Source organism: Rousettus aegyptiacus, unplaced genomic scaffold (genome assembly GCF_014176215.1).
Source record: "Rousettus aegyptiacus isolate mRouAeg1 unplaced genomic scaffold, mRouAeg1.p scaffold_m13_p_1, whole genome shotgun sequence".
NCBI classification, from domain to species: Eukaryota; Metazoa; Chordata; class Mammalia; order Chiroptera; family Pteropodidae; genus Rousettus; species Rousettus aegyptiacus.
Window position 1 is genome coordinate 2,947,262 of NW_023416284.1, and position 24,269 is coordinate 2,971,530.

General features: G+C 56.1%; 2 protein-coding genes across 4 annotated transcripts; one reads left to right on the forward strand and one right to left on the reverse strand.

The window, feature by feature from the left end:
* Window positions 1-1,190: 1,190 nt before the first annotated feature.
* On the reverse strand, window positions 1,191-7,321 carry RPL22 (ribosomal protein L22). Its single transcript, XM_016165355.2, has 4 exons — window positions 7,231-7,321; window positions 5,299-5,403; window positions 3,364-3,488; window positions 1,191-1,393 (listed from the first exon to the last, which is right to left on the reverse strand). The coding sequence occupies exons 1-4, from the start codon at window positions 7,240-7,242 to the stop codon at window positions 1,249-1,251; spliced, it is 387 nt and encodes a 128-aa protein (XP_016020841.1). The 5' UTR covers window positions 7,243-7,321; the 3' UTR covers window positions 1,191-1,248.
* A 4,895-nt stretch (window positions 7,322-12,216) lies between these two features.
* RNF207 (ring finger protein 207) lies at window positions 12,217-24,246 on the forward strand. 3 transcript variants are annotated; one of them, XM_016165350.2, is made up of 17 exons: window positions 12,217-12,617; window positions 13,303-13,435; window positions 14,561-14,705; window positions 14,791-14,872; window positions 14,949-15,024; window positions 15,112-15,237; window positions 15,666-15,712; window positions 15,965-16,037; window positions 16,132-16,200; window positions 16,611-16,679; window positions 16,756-16,850; window positions 17,491-17,677; window positions 17,820-18,005; window positions 18,279-18,330; window positions 18,658-18,775; window positions 22,205-22,285; window positions 23,152-24,246. In XM_016165350.2, the coding sequence occupies exons 1-17, from the start codon at window positions 12,283-12,285 to the stop codon at window positions 23,279-23,281; spliced, it is 2,004 nt and encodes a 667-aa protein (XP_016020836.2). In that variant the 5' UTR covers window positions 12,217-12,282; the 3' UTR covers window positions 23,282-24,246. The 3 variants fall into 3 exon arrangements, with proteins under 3 accessions (XP_016020836.2, XP_016020834.2, XP_016020835.2); XM_016165348.2 differs by having other exon boundaries at window positions 23,451-24,246; XM_016165349.2 differs by lacking the exons at window positions 22,205-22,285; window positions 23,152-24,246 and having other exon boundaries at window positions 18,279-18,399; window positions 18,658-18,752.
* The last annotated feature ends 23 nt before the right edge of the window (window positions 24,247-24,269 follow it).

Below are 24,269 nucleotides of genomic sequence, written 5' to 3' on the forward strand. Positions count from 1 at the left end.
ACGCAAGAATCTCAGGTGTGGAAATCAGCTGTAGGCAAGCTCTTTAAAACACGGATTTTATACACCATCATTATAAAACAATGCAGACACTTCTGCAGAATTGTTTAAAGGATTTTACAAGGGCACCATAAGGCATCCGGGTCTCTTTCCAAAGTCACCTGCAAACATTCTTGATTTTCTGTCAGTGACAATTACATCTTCATAGCCTCTAAGGTAGCCCTCTGCAGACCTCTCGCCTCTGCACCCGAATCGTCGTGTTTTCCTCCCCGATATCACGCGGGAACGCCTGTCATTTCGGCCTGCTTAATGTCAGTTTGTACAATGACTTGATGTTAAATCTAGTCATGGCCTAAGTGACATGGAAGCGACTAGTCCCTGGGCATCTCAACACTTCTTTCCGCCTGAGCTGTCTCCCAATCATTTGGCCTTTGTGTCTTGCCCCATGAAGACTCAGCTCTGCGCAGCGAAGAACTCCCACCCAGGACACACTCAGGTGCTGACGGCTGGAAACTCTGCTCTAGCCCGTCTCCAGCTCCCCCTGCTGGCGGCCAAAGGGACAGTGTGTTGCAGTGACACGGAGAAACAACCATTATTTACAAATTCATTTTCGGCACTTTATTTAATTTTAAAACCTGGGACTTTTAGTCACTCTCCAAACCCTTTCCTGGGGGGGGACAGCAGAATACGCAGCAACGCCAAGGACCACAGTTTATTTCTAGAGGAAGAAAACATCGACATACATAATTATGGGCATCGAGAGTAACCTGCAATCAAAACACAGACACATGCCCCAGGCCCCTGCGTTCCTATCAACGCTGCCACCTTCCCACAGAGAGAACCTCAGAAAGAAGTCCCGGTTTGGCTCTCCCTAGGAGTCCCGACGTTTATACTCCTGAATCTGGGAAAAGCACCGTATGAAATTGTCGCTTTTTAAAGTAAAACGGTGACTGACTGCAGCTCACACCTCCACACCCTCCTCCACCTGCTCAAGGTCAAGGTGCCGTCAGCTCCCTTACAGGAGACTGGCTTGCTCTTCTAGTTTGGCATCGCTACCTCGAGAACTGACATTTTCAAGCCAGAAGAAAAGTCTAATTACAAAGAAGTGAGTGGCAGCCCAAGTGAAGCCCTTTTACTATGATTGCCAATTTTCTGTTCAATCCACACTGCAGAGATACAAGGAAAACCACCGATTTGGTTCCCAAGTTTTATTCAAGGTACTTGTACAAATAATTGCAGATAAAGCGAATTTTAATCCTCATCTTCCTCCTCCTCTTCATCCTGGTTAATCTGGAAGTAACGCAATTCGTAACTCTCTTTGCTGTTAGCAACTACGCGCAACCAATCACGTAGATTATTCTTCTTCAAATACTTTTTGGTGAGATATTTCAAATACCTGCAGAGAAAGAACACTTGAGAACTCCCCTGGACACCCGGCCCGCTTGCATTCGGAAACACTGTAACTTTTACGAAAAACCCGTGTAGGAAATCGTTACCATTCGAGGTGTTTTCCCACCTTTCAAAAATGGCTAAGATAAGGGAAATATACCCAGCCAATGATCTAACAAGAATAAGTAGCCACAGTCGTCTAAACTGGGAATAAAAATGAGGACAGGTGAGAAGATCTAAGAGTCGTCTATGAAGCAATAGCGAACACCCGAAAGATGGTTTTCAGTGACATTCGGAGAAAGACAGGGCGGCCACTGGACAATCGAGCACACAGCCGCCACACGGTTCGTGGAGAAGCCACTGGGTTTCCGGGGGGCTCCGGCACACCCTCCTTGTCGCCTCACTGATTCAGACCTCCTTTAGAGGCTGCTCAGATTACGGGCACCACTTCCTAGAGCTGTCACACACAAACGCTCCTGCGGTGTGACATGCACTACCCAACGCTAGGACAGGGTACCACCCCGCCCCAACTCCAGCTCTGCCACCAGAGCGCCTTTCTCCTGGTGTTCATCTATGCCAGGAAACCCACCGCTGGGCCGAGTGGCCTGCCCGAACCTCCACAGCCCGGGCTCTGATACTCACCTCTTCCGACTGAGGATAAATGAGCCGCACGGGCAAACTAGCATGTGAGCAAAGACCCAATTGTTAAGGAATCAACAGTCACTCTTCTAAGAAATGCATAATACTGTTCAACAGTGTTACTTACGCCAACAAAGCAATCTTCACAAAGATGTGAAGATCTCTGTTCAATTCTATCCACTTTTCCCTACATAAAAATAAATCAATCTGGTCGTTCCATCTAAAAAAGTATTCTTTTTCTTTCGTTTATTATTTCTATCATATCATATTTGGGTGAGGTGGATAATTCCAATGTTCAGGGAGTTTGAAACTTTTCATAACAGAAAACAGAGGGGAAGCAAAGTGAAAAGCTGAGGAGTTCAGAAACCAGCAAGAGAAGGTTCTAGATTAGAAACACCTTGAATGTTTTATTCTCTTGAAACTATTGCCATTAAGACAGGAAAGCTTTAATGGAAGACGAAGTTTCCTTCCTTTCTCCGCTGGGTGAAGAACAGAAAATTTGTGCAAACTGAAGTGGCATGAGAGGTCACCCCGCGCCAGGCTGGCAGACGCGGGGAGAGGTCGCAGAAGGTTACGGGACCGTCCCCGGGGGCTCCGCAAGGCCCGGCGAGTCGGTCGCCTGGTAAACCTGGGGTCCCTCCCCACAGTCGCAGAGATCAAATCGCCTTCTGCACAAATAAAATAACTCAACCAGGTGGAACGAGACCTTCGCGTACGCTTTCAAGTCATCTCCTGATTGATCTCATTAAAGATAAAAGTAAAGGCTTAACTGTAAGTTTGTCCTGACACACCTTCGTATTTTCCACTACTTGATTCGCTTTGATTAGAAGCTCCCAAGAACACCCCAGGCTCTGGGCAAGCGAGGTATAAATGTGCCCGATTCTTTAGTGACTTGGAAAGTGCTTTAAGCTCATCCTCAAAAGACGAGCTGTATAATAGGGCATAGCAGGTGAACTGATGTCTCTGACTCAGGAAAAAACCAGACCCCCAGGAATTAAATGGAATGGCTTCGGTCTCAATCACAATTCTGATTCCTCATAATCAGAGGGACACTTACAGAGAAAAGAAATAGAGTTAAAAATGAAAGCTCCTCAGTGTGATCTAGATGCAGAAGCAGCATTATCTTCATTTTTAAGAATGCAGTCTAAGCAAGTCTGAGCGTCTTTACTGCTTGAAATACTTTAGCCTGTGAAAACAAATTTTTTAAAGCTACCAAAAGTCGAGTACTTTTAACTACCGTGATAACGTTCGCGCCATGGTCCATGCACTGCGCCCAGGATGAGGGGAATCTCAGGGCTAGGACGCAGGCGAGGAACGCTCAGCATACGTCCTCCATACCTTTTGGAAAAAGGCACCTCGGAAGTTACAGTGATCTTGCTCTTGCTCCTTTCAATGGTGACAACCCCGCCACCGAGATTCCCAGCCTTTCCGTTCACTTTGATTCTCTCCTGAAGAAACTGCTCCTGTAAAAATCGTCAAATTGACCCATTAGTGAAGTAGCAAGTTCACTCACCTCACCAGAACATTTTTTCCACTCCTTACACTGAACAAATATAGTTTTTTAAATGTTCAATCTTTTCAAAAATGATAGATCATTAGCTATTGATATAGGTCTGAAATCTAGGAATAGCAATTAGAAAAAGGCACCATTCGACTTTACGTATCTATTATAAAACAAAATCCTAGTGTGAACATACTTGACTGCTCCACGCAGTTCAAATGTGCCTCTACATGGAAGATTTTGACTTGTGGGTCAAAGGTAAAGCAGAGTAGACGAGAAACCCTGAGCTAAACAGCTATAAGCTTGGGACAGGTGACCAGGTTGCAAGCAATTTCTCAACCTAAGAAGTTCGAAGCCCTGTCCTCGGTACAACCAGAGAAAGCCAGTCTTCAACCTAGTAAAAGGAGCACAAACAGTGACCAAAGCAATCACAGATCTGCTCAGGGGCCACGTGCATGGTGCAGAAGGGGCCGCGGCCAAGGGGCAAAGCCCTGTGGCAGCCTGGGCTGCTCACTCGCCTCTGTGGACTTTAAGAGTCTTTATCCAAAAAAGGCACTTTCTAGTTTTCTTTCCATTGCAAGGATGAGGTCTCTTTCAGCTCCAAAACTCCTACAATCCTCTATTTAAAAACTCCCATGCGCACACAGCATGCTAACGAGGAAAAGTCACCAGGTCCGAACTCTTGGCTTTTGCATCTGAGACTCCTTAAGTGACTCAGGTTTTCTATCCTAAGGAAACTTCAAGAAGGAAAGACGAGCACATGTGCAGATGAGCACGGAGGGAGGGAGGAGGGAATGACGGACGGAGCCCCCACAGACACACTGGGAGAAGCCACAAAGCTTAGGAGGGAAAGAGGCCACAGAGAAAAAGCGGCAAGTCAATGGATAGAGAAGGAGCTGTGGAGCGAGAGAGGGGCTTCTTACAGGACGGGGATACAAAAGGCGTCTCCACAAGGGCAGAGAACTGCAAGAGGTCACCTGACTTCCATTCTGTGTAACCAGGGCCCAAAGGCGAAGCTCTTAACTTTTTATTTGAAAATTATTCCTGTTGAATTGTTATCTTGGCAATAGTCGACCTTCTGGAGTCTGAGAACAAATGTACATTTAGAAGTTTCTGCCCAAGAGGCCCGAATTCCCCAAGTGTGATTATTAAAGAGGAAAATGCCAAACCAAGGTACAGACTCAAAATGTGGCAACAAGGCTGACTTCCTAGAGTTAAGCAGAGGAATGCTGGGGAATGGGCCAAATACAGGGACAAAAAAAATCAGTACAGAGCAAGGTCTGAAAAACACCAAGCTCCCAAAGTCGGCATGTAGGATTTCGAACACCAACATGACGCCCCGAGGCTGTGCTGCCATCTGCCCGGTGCCCCAGGTCCCAGCAGTCGGGCCCAGGCGGGGGGCAGCCCCTTGCCCGTGAGGATAAGGGCCCATCGCTTATAATTTAGGCACAGCAAAGTGCACGGCGAAGCTGGACCCAAGGCTGTTTGCCTGTTTCCTGGTAACTTTTAAGTAAAACTATTTTTGGACGCCAATGGAGGAAAAGAAAGTTTTCCAGCGCTGATGTGCTAGAGCCCAACTCGTTTATTCCTCATGACTGTTCCACGAGAGAAGGCTGAGACACAAGCGACTAGAACACACTCCAGAGTTCCCGCGCCGAGCCAGAACCGCAGAGCTGCCTATGCGCCCGGAAGCAGAAACGTGCTCCACATTTTCCCAGCGACGGCCGCAAAGGTCCATGACCGCCCCGCCTGGCACGCAGGGTGTGACTTACAAAGTTGGCAGCATCCATGATTCCATCTTCTACAGGATGAGTGCAGTCGAGGGTAAACTTCAGAACCTGCTTCTTTTTTTTGCCCCCCTTCGCCACAAGCTTTTTCTAAGAAAGTACACAAACAGAGATGAAGGCACGACCAGCCGCCCTGCCCGCCCCCCAAAAAATTAAAAGAACTCAAAACACCAGAGGCGTAGAAGCCCATACAAATGCAAAACCCGTGGGGAGCTGTGCTCCCTTGCAGAGGTGCCAAGAGCCATGCTCTGCCCAAGAATGGAGATGGGATAATGCCTAAGCCTCGGGGAGTGGGGTCACCGCATTATGGAGGGGAATCAGGGGAAATCATTCTGGCACTTTTGAACCATTCACACCATCCTGCCTCCTCGATCTGTACAGGCATGGAGGTCCGTTACTTTACGAACCACAGCAAGGTAAACTTTTCCTTTTATTTGCCATCAAATTTTCAAAAACTAAAATTGCAAGAAAGACTCCTTTTATGCCAGGGCTCGGGCACAGGCATTCGAATGCCTGGCATACCTAAAACAATTTTAATCTGAAACCAGTACTCATCCGAACTCTCCAGCCTAGGGTCCTGATCCGGCCTAGCTCTCCTGCCTTAATTCGGTCCCACCTCCGCTCTCAAGCACAGCAACCCTCAGTGAACATCCATCCCAGCAGCACGCCCGCCCAGCTGTGCTAAGGGCAAGGCCAAAACTGAGGTTTTAACTGCAACACTAGTAGCAACAAACTGTGGCCTTTTTGACTAATTTTGTCTATGAATTAGCACTTTCGAACCACCAGTTGCCACATATCCTACAAAGGAATAGCTCCTTTACTCTCACAAAGCTTAATCTTCTTCCTCTACAAATTCTAACACCATTAAAAAAGCATTTGTACAACCTACTTAACTACACTTCTGCTCAAAAAGCTTTTGCAGGAGCTAAAAAGACCTTTCCAAGAACACATCTTACTGCCCCCTTCACGTTTAAAAGAACTTCATCTAAAACACATTAACTGGGTCGACTTTTCAAACATTTAGCTACTGCAAAAATCATTGATTTTTTTTCATCTCTTCCTAGTTAGAAGCAGAAGGGCTGCTTTAAGATCTAGCACCGGAAATATACAATCAGCAAGTAAAAGACCTGCCATAACGGGCTCCATACCTCCCATCGTGGTTTTAAACCAAAATTATACAAATGCATAGAAGCATTAGGAGCCCACCCAAGGAGAAACAGCAGGTGAACCGCAAATGTTAACAAGGCTGTCCCAACAAAAAGGGAGGGTAGGAAACTAAGTTTTCCCTAGAAACGTGGGATGCTGGCAGAGTGACACGAGGACGCCGCACGGCCGAGTGCCAGCCCGGCTGAGACGAAAGCCCAACACCAAAAAGGTTCTGTACGGCGGCGCCCCGAGGGGCTAACTTCCTACAGAGACGCTACAGGGGTCCTCACACTCTGGCTTCTCCCTGAAATCAGACATGCCAGGCCGCCTTCCACTCGTCCCCGAGTCCTGGCCATAGGCTTCCCGGATGCTCAAGTCCCAAGGATGGCAGGTCCCCTTCACCTTCCCCGCCCTCCGCCCAGGTAACCAGGCCGGGGCCCTGGCTGCCTCACGCCGGCCGGGCTCCAAGGACCGCTGACCTGCCCAGGCCGCAGCCTCGGCACTGCAGCTCCCTGCTGGCCGCAGGCAGAGGCCCGATTCCAAGCGGCGGCTCCGGGAGCTGCGGCTCTCCCTCTCGGGCCCCAGGCCGCGGCCTCCTCCGCCCACAACGTGCTGAGCCCGGCGGCGGCCCTGGCCCGATCTGGCCAGCCTACCAGCCCAGCCTCGGACGGACGCTGCAGAGCGCCGTCCCGCGCGGGCCCGGCATGAGCCGGGCCGGCGAAGCCCACGTGCCCGTCCCGGAGCCGAGGCCTCACGCGGAGCCATACTAACCACAGGCGCCATGGCGGCAGCGGAGGCAGAAAGGGAGTTGAGCGAACTGCGCAGACGCAAAGAGGCCGCAGCGCACGGAGCTCACAGGGCTCAGACCGCGCCAATCGCTCGGCCACGCCCCTCTGTCGCCACCGTCTCGCCCGGGGCTGCACGATCGGGGAGCGATTGCTTTTCCCTGCTTGCGAGACCTGTACTCTCGCAGGCCTGGGGGGAGGAAGAGGGAGGAAAGAGGCGTGTGGCCTGTCTCACCGAGAAAGATCGGGGTAGGGGAGCCAGACAGGATTTGCTCAAAGAGAAATAAAGGGTTTCGCTCTACTTTTGAAAGGCTTGGAAAGAAAAAGAGGGAAATTCACCAAACTTTAAATTGCCAGCTAATAGGATGGGAGTCAAACCCACGAACTTAGGGGAGGTGAAGCCCTCTGGCCCTGGGATGGCAATGCCGGAGAGCACTTTGGCTGCCTCCTACCGAATAGCCTGGAAGCCGGTGCCCAGGGGCTGTGTCTCGCAGCCGTTGCCCTTGCCGCAGTCAGGTACACTCTCCAATTTGACCCCTTCACACAATCTCAAATTCAAGCCGCCCACCCACCGATCACCATTTCCCGGCTTTCCCAGCGCACGCCTTCTGGTTTCCCAGTTCTGCCAGTGCTGCTCAAACTGGCCGGTAGACAGGAACCTCCTGGGGATCCTATTAAAATGCAGATGCCTAGTCAGTGGGCCTCGGTTGAGACTGTGCATTTCTCACAAGCTCCCAGGAGATGCTGCAGCTGGTCCGTGGACCACAGTTGAGTAGCAAGGGTCTCCTTCCCCAGGCCTAACACTCCAATGACTGTGACAAAAAAAAAAAATTCAGATGTTCCAAACTAAATTCACAAAGGCTGGAGAGAGAAAGAAGAGTTTCCTTGTCAATGCCTGTGGACCAGTTATAGCAAGACTGCTCGCGTTCCCCTATATCAGTTGGAATTTAGGATTGATTTTCAGGGGGCTCTCTCTCTGGTCTAGAACCCCAGGAGCCCTTGCTTTACACATGAACTTTCCCATCTGCTGCCCATAGCTGACCCACAGGAGCGAGTTTTTCTTCCTTTCCCACCCTGCAGAACTAGCCCCAATTCGGCTTCTTCCACCCCCTGTGTCTAAAGCTAATGTAAAGCCTTTCAGAAGGGCTTAACATCTTCCTCCCCACTACTTGAGTTATAAAAATGCTTGCAAAACTCCCAAAGCTGGTGGTTTAGACTCCATGCCCCAAGAGGCGCCGTCTTTGTTTTCTAGAATAGCCTAATAAACCCTTTCTTTTAAAAAGATCTTCAACCGTGAAAGTTCAAAGTTTTTTCTTTAATAACTGGAATATTTTTCATCCACCGTCACCCTCCCGTCCTTACCAATTATATGCCAGAGTCCTGCTGTTATAATCACTCATCGCTTAGACCCTGCACTCCCTTTATCTGGCTGACAGGTACTCATCTAGCCAAGGACCAATCCCGGCTTACCATGGTCAGAGGAAACACACCACGCTGACAGGTTTTAAACTCAGGCTTCCTGTGCCAGTTATAGCCCCCCCTGCAATTCTGGGGTGCAAACCATGTTCCTGCTTTGCCAGTCGCCGGGGCTCAGGTTCTTCCTATGGGGGGCTACGGAAGAGACCACGGGCCGAGGGAGAAAGGAGAGACTCCTTCCTGTTCGCTTCCTGCTCATTTCTGTTGGTGTCACCCACTCTGGCTTCTTCATCTGGGTAGTGGCAGTTGGAACATTCCAGAAGCAGCAGTTGAATCCGGTTTGCTGTTATTCCAACATTGGTAGAACCAGCCTCCTGTTCTTTCCCACGGAGACCTCAGCAGAGCAGCCCCTCCTTTAGGGCACCCCCCTTCAAGCTGCTGCATCTTAATAACACTACTCCAGAGGTGGTCGCTGCTTCCCGAAGTTTCTACTGTTTTTATTTTGCCCCTTCAGTGACCTAGTTTACAAGTCTTTATTCCTAGTTGACGATCCTTCATGTTAAATTTTATGTGAAAACTAGTGTATGTTCTCCTGATACAACTCTAACCCTGAGCAAACCCTTGGGATGCCCGCCAACCCTAGAATCCTCTCCTGGGTGACTGTTTGACCCTTCTGGTCCAGACGCCAGGTCCTCCCGGCAAACCACCCTCTCAGCTGATAACTTCCATGGCTCTCTCTTTGAAAACAGAGAAGCAGTCCAAAGGGAATTCACAGACACCCCTGCCTCCACATCCAGCATCTATCCCCCCGACTCTGCCCTTCCTCCTGTTACTGTGGAAGCGTCCTTGCCTCCATCTAAGGCGCACGTGGACACTTAGGCATTAATCTCATACACTTCCGCCTACTTGGAACGCTCCGACAGCACTCACCCCTCCCATGAAATCATCAATGTACCTTTTTTTCTGGACCATTCTTTCACAGCCCCCATCTTACGCCCCAACATTTCCCTTCAGTTACTACCTCTTTTGTCTCCATCTGTTACCAACTGCATGTTCGTGGCCCCCCATGATTCCCGTGTTGATGCCCTGACCTGCAATGTGCTGGCATTGGGAGGTGGGGCCTCTAGGAGGTGATTAGGTTTAGATGACGTCACGAGGGTGGGGCCCACGATGGGACTGGTGCCCTTATGAAATGAGGAGACACAAGATCTCTTTCTACCATGTGAGGAGAGTCAGCTTGCCAGCTACAAGCCAGGAAGAAAGTCCTCACCGGAAACCAAATCCGCCGCCACCTTGATCTTGAACTGCCCAGACTCCAGAACTGTGGGAAATACACGTGTGTTGTTTAAGTCACCCAGTCTGTGGTATTTTTGTTATAGCAGCCTGAGAAAAAGACCATCTCCCTACACCAATTTTCCTAGAAGAATTGCCACTGTGAGCTTTCTGCGATTTCTGTCCTCCCATCTTTGAGGAACCCGCTCTGGTCAGGTGTTTGCCCAACAGCTGCCTGGACAGTTTGCAGAGTCAAGGTCGCTGGCCCCTGCTAGGCGCCAAGGGCAGGTCCTCCTCTTCCTGCTTCCCTTAGCAGCATCTGGCACCGTAGGTCCCTCCATCCTCCTTGCTGAGGCAGGGCCTTCTCCATCCTGTTGCTGCTCCCTCCTTCCTGAACTTGAAGGGCTGCAGGGCTACGAGCTCCTCTCATCTCTATCCACACTTGACCTTTGTCAATGACCCAGGGCATGCCTTTAAATATGACCCCCTGCCTCGACCCCGGCCTGCATTGCTGACTCACATAGCCAGTGTCCTCCTGACTTTAGAGTGTCAAGAAGGCCACTGTCACCTTCCCCACACCCCCCGCCCTTACTTCCAGCCCCGCCCCGCCCCCATCGCTTCATCTTCACTCTCACTGATCTTCTTTTCTTTCCTCCAAATTTATTCCAGCTTCGGGGGCCTTGTACTCGCTGCTCCCTCTGCTTTGAACCTTTCCTGGCTGTTCTTGTGTCTGACTTCTTCTCATCCTGCGGGGCTCGGGTTTTGCGTCCCTCTCTGCCCGCGGTTATTCAGTGGGGTCCCAGCTCCACCTTCCTAGCTGCCCCCTCCCCCAAGTCATCCTGATCATGTAACACAGTCTGCATTATTGTACTTGTGTACTTGGTTGACCTTGACTGACGTGTTCCCATGACGTGTGTATGGCCTACAGCAGATGCTCAATAAATATTACTCAAATAGATGAAGACAGGAATGGATGGTTTAAATAAGCTTGAGTATCAGGAACCGCACACCCACCTCCTACTGCCCCTCCAGAGGGAACTAATGTGTCTGTCATTCATGTACCAAGCACCCGTCCAGTTTTGTATAGCCGCTCGACCACCGACTGGGGTCACAGTTTCTACCTCCTGAGGTTGTCATCAGGAGCAGATGAGTTAATACAAGTAGAAGGACTTGGAGTAGTACTTTTGGCCCATAGACATTACCCCTTGTTATTGTTACCATGACCTGAAGCACAAATGGAACCAAGGTTAGAGAGGACCCTTAAAAGAATAGGTAGTTTCTCCCTAGAATTCACTTCCTTTCTTCCCCCTGGAGAACTCCTACACATCTTTCAAAACCCAGCTCGAATATTATCTCCTAGTTTTTTCTAACTGATTAGTTGAGACTTTATTGAGCACCTTCTGTGGGTCTGGCTCTGCCCTTGACTCCTTGATTTCAAGAGGGGCAGGGACAGGGGGCTGTTTTCCCAGAGTTCAGGATAAGGTGTGCAAAGAGGGCAGATAATGACCTAGGAACAAAGGGCAGTGGTGAAAATCACTCTGCGATAAAGGATCACTAGCCAAGCCTCAAAGGGCAGAAGAGGCCCTGCTGGAAAGGCCTCTTCCCCAGCCCTCCTACCCAAACCCCATCCTGGGACCGCACCTGCTGGTGGGGTGGGGCCTGCTTGTTTGGAAGCCTTGTTTGCACATTTCACTTTAGAAAGTCTCACCCCATCACTGACAAGTTCCAGAGGTCAATTACTTAGCCAAGAGCCCCGATCAGCCAAAGGGAGCCTGGGGATCCCAAGCGCTCTCACGCCCTCTCCCCAGCACTGGGATGTCTGTGGAGGGGCATCCTCTGCTCTCTGTCACCCCCAATTGGCCGTGGAGGAAATGAGGCCACGCAGACCCACTCCTGTCCCTGCTTAGGTTCGGCGGGTGCAGCCCCTGAGCTCCTGCAGCTGCGCGCTGGGGGCTCTGTAACCCGCGGCGGGGTCCAGTCCCAGCCTCGGACCCTCACCCGGCGCCATCCTTTGCAGCCGTGGCGTCCCCACCTCTCCTCCTCGCAGACTGGGCATGGAGTGGCCGCCGCCGTGGCCTTGACCGGAACAAGAGAGCAGAGCATAGTCCCGGCCCTTGGCCCTCGCTGTGAGGCCTCGGGCAGTCTGGAGCTGGTGGACTAGAGCGCCTCTCCTGGGCGCCGCGGGGCCCCAGCGCGGAAGGGGTGTCGCCTGCGGGTCACCCAGAGGACACAGAGAGGGGAATTCCTGGGGTGGGAGTGAGGATTGGTGGGAGAGGTGGAGGCCGGGGGAGCCACCGAGTAGGAAGCTCTGTTGGGTCCGGCGGCCTGACCTTTTAGGGCCACCGCGCGGATGCGGGAGAGGTGGGGACAGAGCACCAGGCCGGCCCCTCCGCACGCCTCCCCGCCTGGTGCTCCAAAACCCGCCCGGGGACCTTGCCGCTCCCAGCTCTGGGCCCGCCGGACGCCTTGCCCCCGCCCTGCGCTGTCCTCGCAGATGTCGGGAGCTATCTTCGCGCCCCTGGAGGGCCCAGGCGCCCTGGACGCCGCGAGCGGCCACCCGCTCGTGTGCCCGCTGTGCCACGCGCAGTACGAACGCCCTTGCCTGCTCGACTGCTTCCACCACTTCTGCGCCGGCTGCCTGCGCGGCCGCGCCAGCGACGGCCGCCTAGCCTGCCCGCTGTGCCAGTGAGTGCCCGGAAGCCCTCGCGGTCCCCTCCCCGGGCCCGGAGCCTGGCTCCGCCGGGGCCAGGGCCTAGGTGCAGGGAGGACAAGGCTCCGACTCCCAGCGCGGACTGGGAGAGGCCGCGCCCAGCCGGAACCTCTGCGCTGGGGAATGCGCGAGCTCCCGCCCATTCTCCAGGTCAGGTTCACTGAGGCCCGGGATTACTGGCCCAAGGCCTCCCGCACAAAGCTAGGGACAAGGGGCGGGGCTAGAGCACTGTCATGCAGGACTTAGTACTAATGGCGGACCTGACCTCAGCGCAGCGTCAGGATACTCTCTGTAACTCACTTGGTTGGTCCCCGAAGTCTTAGGTCAACATTAGCAGATGATGTAGGATCAAGTCGGGGGCGGGGGTGGGGGGTGGGGACATGGCTGTAATTGTGCCCAGTGCAATGAGAGGGGCTTGAGGGCAGGCTTCTGCCTTGTCGCCAACCCCAAGACCTCCCAGGATTCCCCCAGGACTGGACAGGGGGAGGGACAGGGGTCGGAGTGAGCACTGGCCGAGATATTTATAGCAGATGCCAGCGGGCTAAGCACCCCATCCCCCACCCGCTCTGTGTTTAGTCCCAGCCTGGAATGTGGGGGGCGGGAGCGGACAGGGAGCCCTGGGGAAGGGGCATCTGGATCTTGGCTGCAGCTTCTCCGCAGACACCAGACGGTGGTGAAGGGCCCTAGCGGGCTCCCGCCAGTGGACCGGCTGCTGCAGTTCCTCGTGGACAGCTCCGGGGACGGCCTGGAGGTGGTGTGCTGTGCCAACTGTGACCTGGAGTGCAGCAAGCAGGCAGGGGCGCCGGGGGCGGGGGGAGGCAAGGGTGCCAGGTCACAGGGTCCAGGTGCTGGCAGAGTGTACCCCGCATGTCCTCAGAGGATTATCCATTCGTGGATGCTCCAACACCTCCCTAGCGCACCTGGATCCCAAAGGTGGCCATTTTACAGGTAGGGAGACTGAGTTCCAGAACGAGGTCACTTGAGCTAAGAGCCAGGTAATGACAGAGGTTAAGGCCATTTGATCTGGGGAGAGCTCACTGGTCCCCAGCTCAGAGTGGGCCTGCCCAAGAGGGCCACCGATACATAGGTAGCTACCTATAGCCCTAGCGAAAGTGAGGACAGTGCGCTGTCGGGGAGGGATGACCTGCCCGCTGAGCCTAGGAAAGACTGAGGAGCAGAGGCCAGGCTTCGGGCTGGGCTGCGAAGGGCACGCGGGACTCTGGCCTGTGGAGGCTGCGTAGGTATTCCCAGTCCTGGGAGGATGGCCTTGCAGGAGCAGAAGTTTAGAGGTACCGATCAAAGAGCTAGGACACGTGTGACACAGCAGCACAGAGGTGCCCATCTGGAGGTAGGGGGAACAGGGGAGGAAGTGGCCTTGAGTGCCAGAGTAAGGACTTGAGGTCTGTGCATTCACAGCCATTGCTGGGGTCAGTGCCAGGGCTGCAGCCCATGCCCTGGGCTCTCAGCCCTGGGTCTGTCCTGGGGAACAAAACCTCCAGCCCACACCCCGTTTTCCCTCCCGGCCACATTTAGCCTCCACATGGCCAGGGTGGGCACTATTTGGCTGCTGTTGAGGGTGCCCGAGGGTGGCTTGAGAGGTCACACACACACACACACACACACACACACTTTTGGTTCCAGTAAAATGGTTTGCAAGTGCAGTTTCTGCCCTCTCCCCAACCCCACGTAATTGCCTCCCCAAGCCCATCCTGGTACCTGCCTGTTACTGCGCTGCTCACCTCTCTGAGCCTCAGTGCTCTCATCCGTAAGCTGGGCGTGTTAGGGCGGCAGGATTACACGGAAGGGCTGCGCTGAGCCGCATCCCTGCCCCAGGGGGTGACTGACCAGCTCGGTGACACCGAGGAGACGGTCGGTGGGCGCAGGCGGCGGTAGCACTGAGCCTGCGCTGGGCCCGCAGGACTCCGAGACCACGTACTTCTGCAACACCTGCGGGCAGCCGCTGTGCGCGCGCTGCCGCGACGAGACGCACCGGGCACGCATGTTCGCCAGCCACGAAATCGTGGCCCTGGGCCAGCGCAGCCGCGACGTGCTCCCCAAGTGCAGTGAGTGCGGCGTGGCGACCGGCCCGGGTAGGGGCCGGGACAGGGCAGGGCGGTGCCCCAGCCCTAACCACCAACCCCTCTGCAGCTCTGCACGCGGAGGCCTACATCATGTTCTCCACCGACAAGAAGTCGCTGCTGTGCATCCGCTGCTTCCGGGACATGCAGGGGTGGGTACGGGGAGCTGGAGGCCAGAGGGGCTCGCGGTGCGGCGCGGAGCCGGGCTCACCTGCAGGCCTCCCGCAGGGAGAGCCGGGCCCACTGCGTGGACCTCGAGTCAGCCTATGTGCAGGGCTGCGAGCGGCTGGAGCAGGCGGTGCTGGTGAGCGCGGGGTGCCCTGCACGCCCCGGCAGGGGCAGGGTTGGGGATGCGCGCGCGTCCAGGAGGCTGACGCCGCCTCTTCCCCAGGCTGTGAAGGCCCTGCAGACCGCCACACGGGAGGCCATCGCGCTGCTGCAGGCCATGGTGGAGGAGGTGCGCCGCAGCGCTGCGGAGGAGGAGGCGGCCATCCACGCCCTATTCGGCAGCATGCAGGTGCGTGGTGTGCGGACCTGACGGCCATAGGCTGAGCATCCTTATCAGCCGTGACTCGCTGCCTGCGACATGGGGCTGGCCCCGCAGGGCCCACCCGGAGTTCCCAGCGTAGCGGGCGGCAGGCATGGAATTGCTTTACAGGAATTAATCACAGCCGCCAGGAGAGTTCCAGCCGGGAAGCCAGGGCCTACCCTAGCTGGCGCTGGTGGTGGGGTTGGTCAGGGAGGACTTCCCCCAGGAGGTGGTGTTTGAGGCGAGGACTCTGGGACTCCCAGGCAGCGGGATGCAGGCAGGCAGGCCGCAGGCTCAGGGAGACGGGCCTGCAGGCTGGGCAGAGAGCCTGTGTGCACCTGAGGCCCAGCGGAGCGCCGGAGCTGGGTGGCCGCAGGGCTGGGCGTGCCCGGTCGGTAGCAGACTGTCCCTCCCAGGACAAACTGGCGGAGAGGAGAGCGCTGCTGCTGCAGGCTGTGCAGAGGTGAGTGGGGTCCCCGCCTGGCCCCCCAGCCTCCTTTCAGATAGCCTGGCCAGGCCCCGCCCCGCCCCGCCCCGCCCTGGGGAGCGAACAGCCCAGTGGCCAGTGAGGAAGGCAGGGAGGCTCAGGGCACAGGGAGGCTGGCGGGGAAGGGTACGCAAAGCTGGCAGGGCAGTGGCACCGCCCTATCCTGTGGTCCCCAGGGGAGGCGAGCTGCCCTCCCCTGGGAGACGAGGCTGCCTGCCCCTCCCCCAGCCAGTATGAGGAGAAGGACAAGGCCTTCAAGGAGCAGCTCTCCCAACTGGCCGCTCTGCTGCCCACCCTGCAGGTAGGGGCAGCTGGGGGTGCGGGGCTGGGGAACCCGACCCAGAGGGTCCCCGGCCCCCGCCCCCACGGGGCGCTGAGCAGTGGCCTTCCCACAGGTCCACCTTGTCATCTGCTCCTCCTTCCTCAGCTTGGCCAACAAGGCCGAGTTCCTGGATCTGGGCTATGTGAGTCCCCCAGCTCCAACACTCCAGGAGCCCGCTGGGCACAGCCCAGACTGCCACCTGGGGGCTGAACCAGGGGTCTCTGGGCTTACCTTCTTCCCTTCCTCCACACCGTCATCTACAAGCCATTTAGGGGCCAGCTGAGTCCCTTTTAAAAGGACACTGAAGCCTGGAAGGGCGCATAAGCCTCTTCTCCCCCAAAGTGCAGTGTCTGCTGGAGTCCAGCCCCCCAACCTTTCCTGTGGGAGGGGGGAGGGTGTGTGGGGGTTCCCAGCCAGACCCAGGGAAGAATTGGAGCCTCCCACACCAGGTAAGGTGCCAAAGAGACTTGCCCTCAGGGCCTCCCCCTCACTGTCACCACCCCCATCAGCCAGAGCAACCCCCTCCTCCCCCATCTCCCATCCCGGGCACAGGAGCTGATCGAGAGGCTGCAGGGCATCGCCACGCGGCCGCATCGCCTCCGGCCGGCGCAGAGCAGCAAGGTGCGCGCGCGCCGGGTGGGCGGGGGGCGGAGGCTGCGCGTCTGGAAGCCGCTTCACGACTTGTCCCGCTGTCCAGATCGCCAGCGACCACCGCGCCGAGTTCGCACGCTGCCTGGAGCCGCTGCTGCTGGGGCCTCGCTGGGCGGCGGGAGCGGGCGGCGGCACCAACACGTGAGCAACAAGGTCCCCGTCAGAGTGGGCGGGGGGCGCTGGCGAGGCCGGGACGGGGGCGCTCTGCCCTTCCCTGCTTGCTGAGCCCCCGCGCCAACGACGCCAACGACGCCACGCGGGAGAGCGAGTGTGCCGGCCGGGGAGCGGAGGTCGGGGCTCCCGGGTCTGAAGCCCAGGACAAATCTGGCGCGGCATCTGGTCGGGGGGGGGGGGGGGATGGGGAGGACCCGGGGGCTTCGCCCAACCGCTGCTGCAGCCTCGCGGCCCGGGCCGGGACACCAAGACACTGAGGGAGGGAGCGGCGGGGGGCAGAGCCTGACTCCCCCCCACACCCGGCAGGAGTTAGGGCAAATGCGCAGGCCAAGGCCCCAGGCCCCAGTGAGTGAGGGTGCACAGCGTCCTCTGGGGACCCACCCTGACGGAGTCCTGATTGATTCTTTTCTGTACATTGGCATCGTCCTATAGTGCTGATGTCGCTGGTCGTGGGTGCAGCCTTGCATCGGGCTTTTTTAGAGCTCCCGCGGCGGTTTTGGGGTGCAGTCTGGGGTGAGCGGGCTGAGAGAGCACTGGAGGCTGGAGGAGGGGAAGGCCCGCCCACCCCCAGGGCCCCCATCTGCGCCCACACTGGCTCTCTCCCCAGGCTAGCAGGGGTCTCAGGCCCCAAGGTGCTGATGGGGCCCAACTGCCCTTCCCCGGTGGGGAAGATGTTGGGGTCGCCGGTCCAAAAGCCCACAATGCACCGGTCCATCAGCACCAAGGTGCTGCTGGCCGAGGGCGAGGACACACCCTTCACGGAGCATTGCCGCCATTACGAGGACTCCTACCGGGTGAGGGGAGCTGGGGACCTGCGGGCTCGGAGGCCCCGCCCCTTACCCACCCAGGGGCCGCTCCTGCAGCCGGCCCTTCCCGGTGGCGGGCAGTGACCCCGCCCGCCGGAACTGACAGGCGCTCACGTGGTCTCTCACACAGCACCTGCAGGCTGAGATGCAGAGCCTGAAGGACCAGGTGCAGGAGTTGCACCGGGACCTCACCAAGCACCACTCGCTCATCAAGGCCGAGATCATGGGAGACATCCTGCACAAGTCCCTGCAGGTGGACGCGGCGATCGCCTCGGAGTACGCTTCCGTGGAGGGCATGCGAGCTGCCTTCCAGGAGGTAGCCCCGCCCCAGGCCCTAACCCCCCTCAGCCCACCTGTCGGCGTGTACGTGGGCTACTTCAAGACAGGAAGCGGGAGAAAGAGGACTTTGGCCCGTGCCCCATGAGGCCCTCGTGTGGCGGGCTCTGGAACTTTGGGTCTTCGCTGCCTGGAACCAAGCCAGCCAGCTGTGGCTGGGGCATGTGGCTCTAAGTAGCTAGAGGACAGAAATGTCACCAATGGAAATTGCGACTAACACCATATGTAACGTCCAACTTACTTTCTCTTTCAGATGTGGGAGGAATCCTACCAGCGGGTGGCTAACGAGCAGGAGATTTATGAAGGTCCCAGGCAGCCACTGCTGAATGCCCCCCTGTCCTGGAGCTAACCCACATGCCAGCAGGAGCAGAAAGGCAGTTACCCACTAACCAGATATGAACCCCCATGCTCGTCCCCTTAGCCCTTGACTTTGCCTCACAGCTGCTAACTGGCCCCAAAATGATGCATCTGAGGTCAGGATTCAGTGAGTAGATTGCCCTCACGTCTTACCTTGCTCTTTGATTAAAGAGTCAATTAGTGAATTAGTTGAGATACGTAGATGGTGTGAGCCTCGAGAGTAAGAATCTAAATAAAGCCAACAAGACCCAACGCTCTGGCCTTGGCCCCTACAGCCCAGCTCCATGACCTCCTGCAGCTGAAGCAGGAGAATGCCTACCTGACCACCATCACCAGGCAGATCACGCCCTATGTCCGCTCCATTGCCAAGGTGAAGGAGCGGCTAGAGCCCAGGTGAGACCAGGGGGTGGCTGCAGGGGAGCCAAGACATCTCAGAATTTGGGTGTGAAAGAGCCCTTTTTGGCAGTCAGTGGGCCAGGCCGTAAGGCTTATTGGGACACCTGTGCATACCTGGGAAGAGTGTGCCGCTCTGAGTTTCTGCTTCCAGTCACACAGGCACCCACCTCTAGCCCTCAGGAGTTCGCAGCAGAAGACACTTTTGGGGCATGTAATCAGGGTCCTCAGCTGACCCGCACAGCAGAACACGGACCGGAGAGCGGACGGCTAAGTCCGCACAGCTAAGTCCAGTCTGGACAAGAACCCAGACCAGGCCCTCAAAGCCTGACACGGGCAATGAAGAACGTTACAGTGGCAGGTCCTCACCGTGCCCTGTCTCTTGAGTCACTCCACCCCAAGGTGGGCTGGTTGCCCCATAGGTCTGGTGCACGGCAGTCGGCCTTATCCCCCTCTGCCACCTTCCTGGGGACTTGTTCCTGCCAGATTTCATGTTTTCTATATCCCATGTTGCCTCTTTCATTGTTTGGTGGAGCCCATTCCCCAGTAACTCCTCGAGAAAGGGCACGTGTTTCGGACAGGCACGAAATGTCTATTCTGCATTCACACTTGACCGATGGTTTTTCTGGGTGTGAAATACTAGACTGAAATTCTAGGTTGGAGATGATCCTCCTTTGAAGGCGTCGCTCGATTGTCCTCTAGCTTCCATGGTTGTCTTTGAGGAACTGGAAGGCGTTCTAAGCCCTAATCCTTGCAATGTGACCTGATTCTCTTTAGAAGCTTATGGAATCTTCTCTGCTCCCCGTGTTCTGAGATTTCGCAGTGGTGAGGGCCTTTTTCTGCCCATGAGGTTGGATACTGGTGGGTCCCTCCAATCTGGAAATTCATCCCTTTTTTTTTTTTTGAGCGTTAGGTTTCCTGCTTCTCTTTCCGGCATGCTTGTGGTCGGGCATCAGTCCTCACTTACATTGCCCTGACAGCGCTGTTCCCCAGCTTTGTCTTTTTGCTCTTTCTCTGGAGAGTTCCTCACGCATCTTCCAATCATTCTATTGAGTCCTTCATTTTTAAAGAAAATTCCCTAGAGCTTTTTAAACAATAGTTAATTTCTAGTAGTTTTTTATTATTTTTTTTAATTTCCAAGACTCCTTTTTTCGGTATCTGGTTCTTTTTACACGGCATTCTGCTGTTTCATAGCCACAGTGTCTCACCTGAGCCTGACAGGTGCTAAGTTCCTTTTCTTAAGTCTGTTTCCTCCAACTTACTTTTTGCTCATTTAGGTTTCCATCTTCCATGCCAAAGGCTTTCCTCAGGCGTCGGGATAGCTTAGATTATCTGCTCGTTTGATGACGGGAGCGGACCGGCAGCTCTGGGTGTGTGGGCCGCGCTTCGCTGTGAGGGGCCCGGGTGGGCGGGGTGTTGTTCCTTCTGCTTCGTGTTCTTGAAGGCCCCAGTGTCAGTTTTAGGACTCTCCCCAGTTTTCTTCCTGGAAGGTGACCATGTGGAGGGCTTATATGCACACCTGGTTTTCTGGTTCTTAGTAGTTCTCCCCTGTGGGTCACACCCTCAGAGACTGACCCTGGGACGCTTGCGGGGTGGGGGTCTGGCTCATCACCTCCCTCATCGGCTCAGTCCCTGGGCCCTGAGGCGCTGTGAACCGGGTGGGGCCTCAGCGTGTCCCTTGGACTGAGGTTTCTCAGGCCTGCGCGGTCACCTGGCGCTCGCCTGCGTCTCTCTGGCTTCCCGATCCGTCGTGGTGTTACCCTTTCCTGTTCTCAAACCGCGGGGAGTTTGTTCTCCCTCGACGTATGGTCCCTTTTGCTAGAGCCTCAGTGAGTTTGGGAAAGAAGAGAAATGAGAGTGTGTGTGTGCGACTGCCACGTTAGCTCAGAACTGCCAGGTCGCCTGTTGAGTGACTATTTCAACACCTCGCGCGGAGGACTTAAACCATCATGCCTTTTGCACAATTCTGATCAGACCTGTCTCCCTGAGACTGGCTGCAGTGTTTCCTCATAAGCTGACAATCAGAGTAGTTTATTCCAGACACTGATTCCATTTATAAAGCCTCAAAACCAGGCAGAACTCGCCTCTGGTGTTCGCACTTGGGTTGGTGGTTGACTATCCTGGGGGGGCCTCTGGATGGAGGTGATGTTCTGGGTGCCGCCTACCCAGCTTGTCCACGCTGTGTGCACATAGCAAGCCACACTCTCGTCATTTGCACGCTTGCCCTTCTGTGTGCTCTGCCCGGGTGAGACGCTGGCTTCAGATAGTGTGCTCCTGCCCGCCTGCCAAGGGGCAACACGAGTGGGCGGAGCCCTGTCTCTGCACGGACATGGCGGCTGCGGTCAGTTTCTGCAAAGAGCTGCAGCCCGGCTCCATCCCGGCTCCGGGAGGTTTGCGGCAAGAAGGAGGCTGCCTCTACCTCTCTTCACAGCGCCGCTTTCCCGGGGTCTGGAGCTGCCGCCCCCGCGTCCTCCCCCTCCCACGGCAGCCCCACCCGTGGGAGCTCTCCACCGTCGCCAGCCTCCCTCCCTTGGCCTCGGCAGCACTCCTAAGTGAGACCTTGCCGTCACCTTCACTGCACTCTTGCCTCTGAAGCAGCCCACTCTCCGGGGCTCCCGCCTCCCTCTCCAGCCCTGTGCCTTCTTCGTCTTGAGCTGGCGCTGCCTCCCGGGCCCAGTGCCCAAGGGCCAGTTTTCCTCCGGGCTCAGTTCAGACTTCTTCTCATTCTACACCCTCTCCTTAAGGGGCTTCGCCCAGTCCACTGGCCTTCACCTCCCCTGGCGACGAGCCCTCCCTCCTCCCCAGCCACCCCTTCCTGGGCTGTCTGCTTGGATGGCCCACTGGTGTGTCACATCCCCCCGGGGGCCCGCGGACCTTGATTACCCACCCCTGCCCCCCGATCGTGCTGTTCCTGTTTTACTTCAGTAAATGACATCAGTCACCCAAGTGATTCAGTAAAAAGCCTGGAGGACACCCTGGATTCACTTCTTCCCTTCACCCCCATGTCCAGCCCATCCCCAACTCCTGTTGCCTGTTTCAATCCACCTGCTTTGTCTCCACTGCCAGCCCCAATCCAAGCCACCATCTTCGACCCCCTCCCTGCGGCCCTCCGGCTTGTCACACAGCCTGTGTTCTTTGTAAAGCCTAGACTTCCGATCACAAATCGCCCCATTCAAAGCAAGTCTCCAGTCACTCTCCTTCCCCATCACCTGGCCCCACCCTGCCGCCTCCCAACCTTGGCGTGGATTCCGTGAGAGCAGGGCCTGGCCTCTCACTCGCTGCCTCAGCCCTGGCCCAGGAAGCGTCTGACCACCAAAGCCCTCGAGCGTTTGCTTAAGTTTGATTTCCGGGCAAAGAGTGCGCGTCAGGGCGCGGGGTGGGCTGGCTCGGCCGCCTTCGGGTTCCCAGGATGCACCTGCTCCTGCGCAGGTTCCAGGTGCCCGCGGATGAAGACGCACCGCATCTGCAGAGCGCGTACGATGACGGCGCGGACGGTGAGACCCAGGCCAGGTAAAGCGTCTTCTCCAGCCCGAGTGGGCAGGCGGTTCCCTCTCGGAGACAAGTGCGGTCGAGAAAGGCAGGGCCCAGGTTTTCGCTCCCCGTTTGGTCCCGGCAGCCTCGGTTTGTAAAACACACAGAGAAGTTCATAATCTGGGTGGCGACTTCGAACCAGTGACTTCATACATGACACACGTGACGCCGGTAGACACGACCCGCGTTTCCAGCCGTCGTCGGCACGGTCGCGGCCTGTGCCACTGACCACCGAGAGCTCCCGGCTCTGCAGACTGGCTCCTGGGCACTCGCGCCACGCGACACAAATCCGCTTCAATGCGGACAAGTGACTGCGGGTTATTTCTGTATGAGAGCATGTCTATTTATTGGAGCCACAGCGTTTGCCAAAACACTTGCCAGAGGGAGGAGGGAATGTGCAGTAACAGACGCGTCACTGTCACAAGCCGGTCCTTCCGCGTTTCACTCTCAGTAAAATGTGTTGGTCACAGGGCAGAGGGCGAAGCTGCAGACGGAACGGGAAGAGCCTAGGGGGCGGGGACGGGACGCAAACTAGTCCGCCCCCCACGCCCCACTGCGGGCACCACATTTAGCTCAGATGCTGGGGGGGCTGGGCGGGCTGTCAACTCACAGCTCCTTGTCACCACAAGCTGCTGAAATAGCCTGAACAGCTGATGTCCACAGCACTAAACATCACCAGATACAAGACAGCAGCCCTTTAGGAGACCATACGGTCCTTGTGGCCAGCCCGTGCCTTCCAGAAAGGCCTTCCATTCCGAAAGCCTGGGCTGGCGGGGTTTTGGTGCTGGCACGTGGCAAGGTGGGCGTTGTGAGGCCGAAGAGCCCAAGCTCAAGTCTTCCTTTAGGAATGGTCCAGTAAGTGTCATGGAAAGGAGAGAGAAGGCCTCAGAGCCGAGAGGGAGCAGTGGACTCTGGGCAGCCTCCCAGGGAGCCTCCACTGAACAAAGACCCTCATGGACCCAAATCAAAGTCTAGGGATGGGGGTGGGGGGTGGGAATGTCCCCCATCATGAAGGGAGCAACCAAACGGGGCTGGTCCCAGGGGCTTGGGCATTTTGCAACATGCATATGGAGATCCGGACCTTCAGAAGGAAAAGGTTGTCCGCGTCATGGTGATTTTCTAAAGGGTGATCATTTGTCTACAGCAAAACCCGGAAACCCTCCGAAGGCCTTCCCGACGGAGCCTTCGGCTTGGGCTAAGCTTCCTTCCCCATGTTGGCGAGGCACAAAGTCTTGGTCGTCGCCGCAGTGGCAGGGGATGACGCCCCCGTCCACGTGGACAATGCTGAATGTGTAACGCCCGGCCCGGAGCCCCTCACTCATCCGGCATCTCCCCAGTGCCTGCTGACCTGATGCCCCCGAGGGCCTGCGGCTCTGACTTTCCTTAACGAGGCTCCATCCACCACGGTGGCGCGCCTGCCCCACCTCGGAGGAATCCGGCTTCTCCTGAATCACCGCCCCACTGTTACCTGGGTGCCACTGGAAAGTTCCACCCAGTCATCTGAACACTGACTCAGCAAAAAGCAAAACCCTGCGCTCCAGCCTTTCACCCTTCACGGCAAGGGCTGAGCTCAACAGGCAGACCCAGGACGAGGAAAAGCACCCAGCCGCGGCGTGGGGGCAGGAGACGGTCCCCGTCACAGCTTCTCCGCTGATTTTCCAGGCCGCTGCACGCTCCCGGGTTCATCTTCTGTCGTTAAAGCACGATGCAGCTCTGCTCCAGTAGTCCATCCTCACACGGGTCCCTTTTAATCAAGTGGAACTGAATACGATGCTTTTTAAAAAGGAAGGTTAACCTGAATGACCTAAAATTTAAAGTTTTGGAGGCAAAGTAATGCCCAGAGCTGTATTTTAAGCAAATGTCCATCCCGATTCGGTGGTTCAGACGGCGAGTGGCCTGGACGTGTCGGGTGGGCGTGCGTGTCAGTGCTCCGAGGCAGAGCCCCTCCACCAGCGCGCCTGCA